This window comes from Choristoneura fumiferana, chromosome 21 (assembly GCF_025370935.1).
Source record: "Choristoneura fumiferana chromosome 21, NRCan_CFum_1, whole genome shotgun sequence".
NCBI lineage: Eukaryota > Metazoa > Arthropoda > Insecta > Lepidoptera > Tortricidae > Choristoneura > Choristoneura fumiferana.
The window spans coordinates 7,848,672-7,862,313 of NC_133492.1; the positions used below are offsets into that span (position 1 = coordinate 7,848,672).

General features: G+C 37.4%; 1 protein-coding gene across 5 annotated transcripts in view; it reads right to left on the minus strand.

The window, feature by feature from the left end:
* Positions 1-13,642, minus strand: part of Csk (C-terminal Src kinase) — a 39,503-nt gene that overhangs the window by 15,862 nt on the left and 9,999 nt on the right. For 4 of the 5 annotated variants that reach the window (XM_074104270.1, XM_074104267.1, XM_074104271.1 and 1 more), the window contains 4 exons: positions 3,496-3,581; positions 2,206-2,304; positions 995-1,072; positions 535-625 (listed from right to left, as the gene is read on the minus strand). In XM_074104270.1, the coding sequence (XP_073960371.1) occupies positions 535-625; positions 995-1,072; positions 2,206-2,304; positions 3,496-3,543 (316 nt within the window). In that variant the 5' untranslated portion in view covers positions 3,544-3,581. The remainder of the gene's footprint in view (positions 1-534; positions 626-994; positions 1,073-2,205; positions 2,305-3,495; positions 3,582-13,642) is intronic. The other variant, XM_074104272.1, reaches the window with a different exon arrangement.

A 13,642-nucleotide genomic window follows, 5' to 3' on the forward strand; every position in this document is an offset into this window, starting at 1 on the left:
GTTATCTGAGGTGACTGACGATGAAAAGTGGCAAAGTTTTCCACTGTCTTCTCAATAACAATCTGATTGCCACTTTTCCCATTGTAATAGTGATTTTGCTGTAACAGGCCATTGTGAGTTTTATGGCAAAACCGAGTACATGAATGTCACGACATAGAAAGTGCAATATCCCACAGTGATATTTCAAGTGTACAGCACGCCGACACGTGTGAATAGATCTCCATCTCTGAGAATATATAGTACCTATGCTGTAGGTATTGATTTGCGAATATTGCCTATTACGAAATACGTGCATTAGTTTTCGCATTATGAACGGACTGCGAAAGCTTGGCATTAATTTTAGTCATCGCTTAATAGTCAAAAAACGGCTTCTTGTACAGTCCAGCTCCAGCACCAATATCTGACGCGACAAAGCGTGCATAAATATAAGACTCTATTTCCAAGGCCGGTAGGACGTGTCAGATATTTTTGCAAGTAACTGTACCATGCCGGAACTACTGTTAGTACGAAATGGAGTAGGATGTAGAGCAATACTTGTGAGCATACCCGAAGCCGTCTGCGAGGTGTGCATGGCCGGGGCGGGGCCCGCGGGCGCCGGCGCGCGCGCTGATGACGGCATCACATTCTGCGCAACAATACTTTATTACCATTGTTGTCACATAATACGCTACTGAACTGTATACGAAAACATGAGTGCTGAACGACTGTAGCTAATAAATGTTGAAAGGGATATATTCTATTGTTTATGGCATACTAATGAGTTTATCTTTCACAAGTATGTTATGTAGGCATGGTTATTGTTTCCGAACAGTGTTGTAGAACACCATCATGTTTCGCTTAGAACATACGGACGCATCTTAATGTTTAGCTTTTTCTATGCGTAGTTCGCGTTACAAAAGATAAACAAACGCAAACAAAGTTCCATTTTGCAAGAGGAACGAAGACACCTTACTTTTGAATGCGCAACAAAATATGTAAAGCATTTCGCACTTACGTTGTGTGGTACGGAGCTCTGCAATGCGGTGGGCGAGACGGGCGCGTGTGGCCCATTACTGCTCACACCACCTCCAGACTAGGACAAAATAACGCGATCCCGTCAAAAATAACTCCTAACTAACTTCACTGAATATTAACTAGTAAAGCAACGCTAAATAATTTAACAGTCGAATCGATATTTCCAAAGCGCCCACTCAGTCAGTAGCTCGAGTGCTTTTGATTTAAAATGCTTCAATTAATGTGTAATGTTTGAACGAATAGAATACGTAAACAAAGTGGATAAAAGTAGGTAAGTATCAGTTTTGTACGCGAGAAGTTATTTTAGAATCAGCAGAGCTTTTACGAATAATCTTTTTATGTTTGTGCATGAGATTACTCGGAATAAGACGTGGATAAGTTTAAAATCAACAGGTCATATTTACGATCTTTTCAAAAGCACAACAAATCAAAGAGCGTGCACACATACCTACTAAGTACGAGGTACATTATATGCATGTGCAGTCAATTTTACCTATTTCATGAAACATCAAGTATATTCACTAATATATTGGTATTTACTGTTAGAGTTGTCATAATTTTGGGGCTATTCATTAATAATAATGTTAAGGAAATATTGACCAATATTCCGGTTGATGAGGAATCCAAATATTCGTTAACCATTAAAGTCACGTTAAATTTTCATGCATCAATATACTCATTACTCCTCACAGTAAGCGGAGTAGGCACCTAAAGCTTGTTTTCATAAAGACATTATGTACTGTTTTGACTGCTGCTTAAAGAATTATCATTATCAATCATATTTGATTACAATGGCAGAAAACGAGTCATCGACACTTTATTCCATCTTAAGCCTACGGCGCTTTTACTGATTTGACTACAAAAACATGCCTACTATAGTCGATCATGTCCATGTCCACGAAATAAGTAACAACTTTATTTTGAGCCCGCGAAAGAAACTAAGGACATGTCGCGTAATCATCATGATGTGAGACTCTCGATTCGTTATACCTACAGGGTCATTATTCGATTTTCGTGGACCCCTTTTTTATGAATGGGCTGTAGACACTTTCGATTATTTTTGAGACGTCCTGTACTTCTACTAGATAACCTGGAAACTAAAACAGAACCTTTTACCATGTCTACAAAAATGTACCCACGAAGAGTGCGGTATCCTAAGATAGTTGGAGTACGAGAAAGAGCGGAACTAACCGGCAGCTGGTGCGGCGGCTGTGCGCGCTTGATCCTCGCGGGCGCGGTCGGCGCGGGCGCCGCCGACGCCGAGTACCAGCCGCACGGGCCGACGCTGTGCTGCAAAACGACACACCTTGCGTCAAATCGGCCCTACATTAAAGAGGTGCTTGCAGAATTAATGATTTCATCACACAGGCTAGCTACAAATACGCAACAACTAAGGTTTTTTTTTTTTAATACAACGTAAAGGGAAGTGACATGGTGCAATAAACGTTTTAATTTCACTCTAAAAATAAAAAAGGCAATCATAGAAGAAAGTTTATTAATCTTTTATACAGAGATAGATAAAAAAAAAAAATTGCTTGACATTCCCAAAACAAATACTGAACTCCATTAAACAGTAGCTTCCAAATCGTGACAAGTCTGCCGAACAAAGGCATTTACTAACAGACAAATCGTGAATATCAAACAGCTCATCAAAGAAAAAGTAAGCCGCATGGCGCATACCGTCCGCATCGGGGACAGCAGATTAAGCGACACTGAGCGATAAAGCGTCAACTGTTAAGTAGGTAAGCATTTAATAACTTTTCGACGGCCACAGATAGTGGATGTTGAGATAAAATTCACACACAGCATTTAACGATACAATGAAACGCACAACCTTGGCCGCTTGCCAAAAACGACGAGATGTGATGCAGGTACGCAGCAATTAAATGTGCACTGCTCTTTGTATACGCAAATTTATTATTTTTAGGTTTACCCTGCCTTTGAGCTTTACATTGAGATCAAGATCACTCATTCGCGTCTTCCTTAATAAATTCTTTAAAGTAATCTTGTTCATTTTACGAGGCCAGATGTAGCTATTAACACATGCAAGTCTTACTGACAAAGGACCTTAATATTCCGGAAAATGTACAGCTAAAACCACAAACGACTAACCTACTTCATTCGAATTACTTTGTTGCCAACTTTATTTTATTGTTTACTGTGCAAGCTTTAACGTATTTAACATTACATACATTATTATTACGATTACAATACAATAATAGCCCGAAAGCAAAATAAAAAGATGAACACCACTATCAACAGTCTAAATAATTCCTCTGTGAAGCTATTTCTTGGCAGTTTGCTTCTTCTTTCTTTCGATGGATGCGGGGACGAGTGGCATCTATTGCCCCGCAGTATTTAAGATATCACTTTTTCGTCAGATATAGAATTTGAACCGTGTAGCTAATATAAGCTAGCAGTTACAAAAGGTTTCGCCTAGGAGTATTGATTGCACGCAATTTTATTCGTTGCAGTATTTACCTGAGCGAGCGGTGGATGCGCCTGATGGCGATGCACGTCCGAGTTCATATCGGGTGGCTCTACCACGTATTTTTATTCTTCATCATCTGTAACAAAAAACAAACTTGTGAAAAAAATAACATTAACAGTGATACGAAACGGCTTTTATCCAACTAATGTATACGACTTCATGTAGGTTAATTAAGAGAAAAGAAAATAATATCATGATCTAACTAGATCATTAAAAATTCTAAAAGATTGGAACTTCAATTGGTTTCATTTCATAAGATATACGACGATTCGGCCTTCTTACGAACGAAAACCGGCACTTGTGATAGTTAATTGAGTGTTCATGGCTTGACATCGAATGGTGTCCCTTTATGTGGGTCACCTAGACGCCACTAAAACCTCCGCGAGTGGCGCCGGTGCCGAGACAGTGGCCCGCATAACGTCAAGCTCTCTTCGGCGCAAAGTGGAAATGGCCAATCGAAATACTGTTAACGTCATTTGTGGTAACGTGTGCGACCATGATCATTCCGTAACAGTTTACTACGTTGGAAATGATTGTGCTTTGGAACAAAATGGATGCCGATAAATAGAACAGTTTCAACATAACTCCACAATCATTATGGTTATTATGGTTCGCTACGTTATTAGACATGCCTCATGCTTCAACTTAAATGGCATAAGGAGAACAATAAATCATTTTGTATTCATTCCTAACTTCTCTTGTCATCAATAGAAACAAAACCATCGCGCGAATACTTCCAATTGTAACTTTTTTGCTAGTAACAACCCAGGTATTAACTTAGCGAATGCATCATGATAAAATGAGACGTGGCATACAATAAGTGGGTAATTATTATGCAAAATGCGATGATGAATTCATGTAAGGAATTTATTAGCCGTGTTATTGTTAGAAGGTCGAGTGGCTTCATTATGGAAAAACCTGTACAATTTTTGGAGTACAACTTGTTTGCAGTGGATCGAGTAAACTTAAAACACAAAACCAGGTGGGGCTCTTTCGAGCTGATTCACTCTCGTTCTTGTGCCGATGACATGGACTAGCGAGCGCCGCCGGAGCATATGGCGGTTGTCGTGACGACACCCGGCAGCCGCTGCGCACACGTGAACTTATGTAACTGTGTACATACATACAGGTGCAATAATATCTATAGAACAATATTATTTCGATATAGTTTTATGATATGTTAGCTTTGAATCAATCATACCAGAAACAACGTTGCATTCAAGTCATGATGCTGGGTTACTTATTGCTACCAGCAAACATGTTCAGATTTTCTATCGCATTAAAGAGCTAAGGCACTCGGGCTCACTAATTGAGTGCAGAATTAGCAGCATTCTAGTGCGACGGGGTGGGGCGGGCTGCGGCCTATAAATGTATGAGGACCGACAGCTTAAACAAGGCGACCGGCAGTGGCTGCGAGTGAGTAGGAAAATTAATGTATATCACAACGGATACCTTGCTTCGTTCTACATGCTTTATTCCAAAGCGTACTTGCATTACAAGCTTTCTGATTAATTTTATTTGACGTATACATATGATGCCGTCTCCGTCTATTTGAAAAAAAAAAAAACAAACAGAGACGGCATCACATTTATCCGTCAAATAAATTAAATCAATGGATGGCGAAACAGGGGGTAAATCTTATGGCTCAATTATAGTAGGTTAGGTGTTTAGAAAGAAGAGTAACTCGGTGCGGATAATTAACAAGATGCAGCCGTAACTATATGCTGGTCTTATGAAAGTAGGACCGTCGCAATTCAGCGGATATGGTGATTTATTGACTTGACCTGACTCGAGAGTGATTACAGTAGCCGTTTGACAAAGTTACACAACTAACGCAACAGTAATTACTTGATTAGTTGCAGTTTTTGCGGCATACGGGCCGCCGCCGCACGCCTTAGTAGGTACCTACATGCGATTGCGTGCAATGTTCTGCATAGATAACTACGGGTACGTTAACTTGTTTATATCACGCCACACTGTTCAAAACATACAATAAGGCAAGGAGCTCACGGTCAAACTAATCTATAAAGACCCACGAAAAACTGACAGAATGCTATTAGTTAGTTATTTCGCAATATTTGTTCACTAACTTTTACTATTTCGACAAGAATACGATCAAATCAAAGATATGGAAGATATGGAAAAGTGACGTGAGATTCAAATTAGAATTTAATTTATATTGAAGAAGGCCACATGGAGCGCGTGCGACACGTAGGCACAGATGACATAAAAAAAGATAACATAATAATTGTAACACATTCGACACAAACATTTGACAGCCACTATATCCACAATTCCACCATCAGTCATGCAGTGACAGAGTATAGTGTCGAGTAACAACTGCGAAAAGAGATAAAAAGAGAATAGAAACACTACGTGTCAATGATAGCAGTGGGGACGCACTTTATTGTTATTGTAAGGTGTGACGAACCACTAGCGTTTTTAGTGCAGTATGTAATGTAGCGACATATTTAATTTGAATTTTTGGAGGTAAATATTACTCGTGTAAAAATAGCGTGATAAGTCCCGTTTATGGTATTTTGACTATGAGTGAGAATCACGAAAGATTGAAACGTTATATTTAATTTTATGAGACAACCAACGTAGTAGTAGTAAGTACAATGTTACGACTACATGTATTTAAAATTATCGGATTGCATTGAAGACTTTTGACTACACTTACGTTATGGTTATGTAAAAACTAACTAACCTCGTTAAACATAAGCACCTAATATGGAGTATCAGGCAAGGAGATCAACAGCTTAGCATGACACATCATCATGCTGACTAACAGACGCCATTCGTGAAACAGCCTAACTAAAATGCGAATATGTTTGTTACGCTTTCACGCTTAAAGTACTCAACCGATCGTGATGAATTTTGGTATTGAGAGAATTTATGACCCAGAGAAGGACATCGGTTAGTTTTATCCTGGAAAATAGTATAGTTTCGATAAACAAAGTCTTCGCAAAAGCCGCAGGCAAGTGAAATTAAATAATTAAAATGAAACTTTATTACGTATAACAAATAAATAATAACGTATGTTTCGTTTGTAATAATAATAGCAACAGGAAAGAAACTTTAATTGCAGTGACTGAAAAGTTGTTACAGAATGGTTATTTCATAACAGTTTTCCTAAAAGTAATAGGTATTTAAGTTAAGTAGGTATTTATTAAGTTATCCCGTAAAATCTACTTTTTTAACCGACTTCAAAAAAGGAGGTTATCAATTCGTTTTTTTTTATGTTTGTTACCTCAGAACTCCGTCATTTATGAACCGATTTGAAAAAAAAAAATTGCGTGCGTCTAGGAATGTCTTCAATTAGGTCCCATAAGCTCCAAATCAGGATCTGATGATTGGATCTTAAGGAAATCGAGGGAACTCTTCAAATGTTGTATTGTAGGGACACCTATAGTAAATCTATCTATATATATAAAAGAAGAAACTGACTGACTGACTGACAACGCACAGCCCAAACCGCTGGGCCTAGAAACTTGAAATTTGGTACACGGGTTCTTTCTGTAATGTAAGTGAGCACTAAGAAAGGATTTTTAGAAATTCATCCCCTAAGGGGGTGAAATAGGGGGGTGAAGTTTGTATGGAAATATTCTCATTTCTGGACTTAGAAGTATGAAAATAGGTATACAAGTTCTCGATTGGAATTAAAAATTATCTGTGTAGGTGAAATGGATAAAATTACCCCTAAAGGGGTAAAATGGGGGTAAATATTGTATGGTAATTTTCTCATTTCTAATCATCATTTGGTGAAGTGGAACTGATGATGAAGACCACAGTTGACCATCGAAGTTACTACTCGATAACAAGTATTTCACAGGTTAAATTTTAATTACTTTGACACAGTTGCTAAGAAATTTATGCTACTCGTAATGCATATGGTAAAACAGGTGGTGAAGCACCAGGACTCCTCAATAATGAACGTCTCTGCATCGGAAAAAGCAATCTTTCGTAAAAGGTGACGAGCAGTTGATATTAAACTATTGTAATTTGTATCTTAGATTATTTACACTAACAAGCGTGAAAAAAAATATAATGAAAAAGAAAAAACCATGAAAATAAATTTCTACCAGTCTGAAGTCGGTCGGTGCCTCAGCACGAGCCAGCAGGAGTGATTGAAGCCCAATATAAAGTGCGTAGGTGAGGTGAGGTAGATAGGTCTACTCTACTCCTGCTGGCTCGTGCTGAGGCACCGACCAACTTCAGACTAGGAAGAAAAATATTTTCATGGTTTTTTGTAGTTGGTTAAATTTTTTGAATAAATCATCTTGTTTTATTGTTTAAATAATTACATAAAAATAAAACCATTGGAATTTTTTTAGACAATCCCAATTGGGATGATGAAGTAGTGAAATTATAATTATAATTTATTAATTAATTATTTCACATTAAGTAAATCGCTAGTATAAACTTAGGCTCGCTCTCTCTCTCACGACGATGGCGCGGCGTGGCTGCGGCAAGCCGTAACCGTAACCACAACACGAGCAACAAGATTGGTCGTCAGAGGATGCAGGCGCGTCGCGTGCCGAGTTGAACGACCATGCGAGTTTCACTTTCGTAGCATTGCAGTATGATTAACTGCCAGTAAGGATGCTTCCTTTTACGCAAATTGTTCCACATCCATTCCGAGAATCGTTGGAGATCATTTAAAAAGAGAAATTAAGTGCTGTTTGCATCTTAGATGGAATTCATCTTAAAGGATCAAAGTTAATTAAAGGGCCGATTGATTGTAGAGTAACTACGAGTATTTTAAAAAGTTGAATTAACAATCTGAGTTAAAACTAGGTAAGTATCATTAAAATAAAAAATATCTTACTACAGCTACACAGTTAAGCTAACACCAGTAATAATTCTAACATGGCCTGCATTTTATTATACGTACTCTATAATACAGTTTGTTAATGATATGATATGGTTAGATTAAGTAGAAATTGCTACCATAACTTCACAATTTTGCAAGAATATTGTTATAAGCACACAAGCTTTTCTCAAAATACTGACAAACAGCACAGTGCGACGCCGACGTGACGGTCTAAAACGCGCATCACCGAATTCGACCACTTTCGCCAAGTAACAGATTTCATTGATGCAAACTACTATCGAATCGGCATTCGACATTCACGTAACGTTGACCGCGCTGCGCGTAGTAGTGGAGTGGATGGCTCTACTCTCAAATAACCGGTCTCTTAATGTAAACACCGGTGTAAAATGACACAAGCCCATTATTGCCATTTTGAGATCCAAACAAAGAACGGGACACTCCACTATTTGTATTTTCGCCGAAAGTCGAATTTCAATGACATGGGTATAAGTGGAACAGACATGATCATGAGGGTCGTTGACTTACGGCCTTTAAATAACATGTAGGAAGTGATACCGACGTTGGTCTACTCTAATACATCCCCGTCTCCGATGTTTACTTTAACTGTCTGTTTATACATTATTTTATTTCTGTATTCCCTAGTTAAGCCGGAACTAACTGGTTAGTAAAAAAAGCTTTTTAAATTCAATGGCGCCAAGTTTTTACAGACATTTTATGTATTAACGGCTCATTTGCGTTTCCGAAAGCTCGCCGGAAAATGGAAAAGCGAGCAAGATGTGTCAGAACATGCAAACAGTAGAAAGAATATCAATAAAATAAAATTTTAATTGTAAAAATGTGGCATCTGTTTCAAATAAGTTTTAGATGATATATAAATGATTAAAGTATAAATCTACATACGATACGATTATCTGAAACCGAAATCATAGACAATGCCAAAAGCGGACAAGGCTTATTTCTTAGGGGCTGTTTCACCATCCATTGATTAGTGTTAACTGACGTCAGTTAACACTAATCAATGGATGGTGAAACAGTCCCTTAATGCTATACCTATGTACGAATTCGTAAAAAAAAATTACTGTCAGGGTTCAACCGTTAGCCAGAGAATCACTCCCTTTAAGTTGGTTTTGCTGGCACAACAACCGTGCAATATGGCCTTAACGCTAATATAGATTACTTCCTTCCCTCGAAGAAGGCCGTTGCAAAGGAAAATAACCATTTTACAAGCATCATACACTTGAATTAACAATAGACCGTAAAACGGGGTGAGTAGGGACAAAATTTAAGTTCAAACCACGATAAAAAAATATTTTCGTATGTGGCAAGTTGATTTTTATACTCGTAGATAAAAACCTAAGCCTATTGATACGTATAATAAAAAAAAAAATACAAAAAAGTAAAACCGACTCCAAAAAATAAAAAATAACAAAAAATGGAACCGACTACAAAACCCTTGAAAATATTTTTCTAGGTACGTACTAGCTCGAAATCGGTGCCTCGGCACGAGTCAGCAGGAGTGGGACAATAGTCGTCTACCTCACCTACATACTATGGGTTTCAATCCCTCCTGCTGGGTCGTGCTGAGTCACCGACTTCGAGCTAGTACGTACTAGTGGTACAATAGTCGTCTACCTCACCTACATACTATGGGTTTCAATCCCTCCTGCTGGGTCGTGCTGAGTCACCGACTTCGAGCTAGTACGTACTAGTGGTACAATAGTCGTCTACCTCACCTACATACTATGGGTTTCAATCCCTCCTGCTGGGTCGTGCTGAGTCACCGACTTCGAGCTAGTACGTACTAGTGGTACAATAGTCGTCTACCTCACCTACATACTATGGGTTTCAATCCCTCCTGCTGGGTCGTGCTGAGTCACCGACTTCGAGCTAGTACGTACTTCTACTTAAAAATATTTTCAAGGGTTTTGTTGTCGGTTCCATTTTTTTTTTTGGAGTCGGTTTTACTTTTTTCGAATCGATCGGACGTCAGTAACCATGGCCCTGTGGTTTCGTGATTAAAACTATTGAATCATATTCATAATGTTGTTCTGGGTTCAAATCCTCCTGTTATTTTTTTTACCATTTTAAATTATATTGTCTATAGACCATGTTGTTATGTTACAAAAGCTACTTATAAAATAAAAAATCCACATGATTTAAACCTTTTAAATACGGCTCTCTTGTTTTGAGAGGAGGCCTGTGCCCAGCGGTGGGACGTATATAGGCTGGGATGATGATGATGAAATACGGCTAGGCTTTTTTTACGACAGTAAATAAGAATTAATTTTCTCAAAAGCATTTCCCATTTAAACTTTTTAAACACGCAAAAACCACTGATGTCGTCTTAGGATGTCGTAGAATCTCAGAAATATGTAAACATAACCCACCAAAAACATAAATGTGAAAGCATGCAACTTAAAGTTCTTTTAACGGCTTCGTTAGTATAATAAAAGACATGAAACCTAACTTTCCTTTGACCATGTCAGTGGCTGGCTGATTACATCAAGATATGGAGTTCGATAATACGTTCATATACCGCCTGACAATAGTTTTGGTTATGGAATTTGGATTGTTTACATATTTTAAATTATCATGTTCGATATATAACTATGGTTATCAGTGTATACATATATTTGGACTTAAAGGTGTTTCTAATTTTATGGTTTAATAAGTGAGGACATATTATTGCAACTGTTATATACATAATTACACACTTATCTCTCAAACCATGTTTACTAATTTATGTACATTCTTATGTTGCCGAATTTATGACTATTTAGATGGCTACGCTTTTTGTCACTCTATGGTGTATACATATCTTTTCCCTTGACTGTACGGTATACCCGACTTGGCGGAAGCACGGCCGTCGTGCCCCCTGAAGATTACCGTTTACAATGAAACAAACCCTTAATGGTCACTCATTTACTACACGTCTTGTAAATGCATGTAGTAAATAAAACTTCCGGCGAACAGTACTTTCATGGCTGGTAATCATTAATACTGTTTTGGCATGGAGACTATAAATCATAGCAGCGTAAAGCCTCACGTTAAAATAACTATGCTAAGGAAGGTAGTCGTCATATTTTCACTATACACAACTAAAAACCAACCACTGTGTCCAACAATCATTGAAAAACATCACTCGAAGTTTAAGATTCACCATGTTTGTCCAACACGTAAACGTTAAAACGCTTTTGCCACACTCGTGTCAAGTGACTTTAGCATAGAGGATAATGTAACTTACCTACACATCTTTTGTTATCGATTATTGAATAGAGTTGGAGCAAAATTTAATATTTCATGTAGGTATCTTTTGTTTACTGTAAACAAAGCGTGATTGCTTGAAGCGTTGTATAGTAGGTATACTTCTCGTAACGTCGCCATTGGCAATAATCTAGGTAAAAGATCGCCATGAGCAATTCAATAAAAATAGCAAACACGATTTATTTGATTCTTAAAGAAAGTAAGAAATAAAAGACCTATAACAAAAAATTTTATATAGAGCGGGTTCTGGAGGGAGATGTGTATGCAAAATTAGAGGACCGCATTCTGTGAATAGTTTTGAACTCAGAAAAGCTTGCAAATTATGATTCTGAATGTTGCCAGGAGGTCGGTGGTCCATTTTTTTTTAATACCTGAAGCCCTAAGTCATCACGTAAATGGACTAAAAAAATGCTTTAAAACCATTTTAATAATGATTTTCCTGACAATATCCCATTTTTACAAGCTTTCATTTAACTTGCAATGTATGTATTTATGTCTGTATGTATGTATGTACAAATGTGCGGGTCAAATCTTGCAAGTTGAATTTCACCCACTTCCAGTAGCCGGATTGACTTGAAATTTGGCATACTTATGTAAATGACAATACAATAATCGGATAGTGACATCCTGGTGGTCCAACTAGGATCGTCTCTGAAGGACGGCGGAACTCTTCAACGGTTAATGGCTTCGACTTGAAATTTGGTACGGAAATGTAGTTTAGATGACGAGAAAAGTACCTACAATCAACAAGAAGTACAGTCAGCAAAAAAACTTGTATTAAAAATATTTTTTTAATAAAATACTTTTTCCTTATTATTAAAAATAAACGTTATCAACTGACTCGGTATATGTATAAAAGCTTGTAAAAAATGAATATTATCACGAAATTAGGTGTAAAAATGTTCCAAAAGCAATTTTTTCAGTCCATTTACATGATGTTTTAAGGAGTGGGGTATAAAAAAATGGACATTCAGAATCATAATTTGCAAGCTTTTCTGAGTTAAACTATTCACAGAATGCGGTCCCCTAATTTTGCATACGCAACATCCCTTGGCGCCTGCTCTAATAGTACCTGCTAAAACAACTAGATTACCCTTTGATACAATACATTATGCGACGATCAAGATCTACAAAGCTGTGGCATATCAAGGTTATTTACGCCCACAAAATTAAACCAAGCATCAAGTACCTATGACTCTGTGCTGTCTGACTATAAAATATCGTCTGAAGCAAGACAGGACAATTGTGAGAAAAACGTAAAACAAGTTCATAATCCTGCGATTCATACATTTTAACCTTCTTATAGCAGCTCAAAGGATTAGGTTGAAAATCCCGAGCTTTAAGAAGATTGAGAGGGCAAAGAATGCTAGTGGATTAATCCGATCCTGTCCGGTTTCATGGGATTGGGAATCATGTGATATGAAATAAGATTTTGTTCTCGTCAGATTTGCCTTACACAGTTGTCAAATATATAAACATAAATTACTTGATCTATGGATGAAGTTATTGAAGCTCTATTTTTGTTTCTTTTGAATTGCAGATGAAAGATTTTTATTTGTTTATTAGGTCTATTCTACTAGCTGTTGCCGCGACTACGCGACTTTATCGCGATTCCGCAGAAACTGCAATTTTCCCAAATAAACACTATCCTATCTATCTTTACCGGTGTGTCTCAAACTATCTACCTTCATCACAAATTTCATTAAAATCGGTACAGCGATCTAAGCGTGAAAGACAACAGACAGACAAGCAGACAGGGTTACTTTTGCATTTAACTTGGTAATTAAGTGGGTGTCAAACTATCTTCAGACCAATTTTCATTATAATCGATTAAGCTGTTTAAACGTGAAGATGTAACAAACAGACAAACTAAGGTACATTCGCATTTATTGTTATTATTGTCTTTGTGTAGCATTTATTTAAAATATTGCACGCAAGAGCGTATACTTACTTTTCTTTTTTTAATCATACGAAGTTATTTATAATATAGCTACCGCGAACAATAACATAAGGCATGCTTAATTTTATAGTAATCA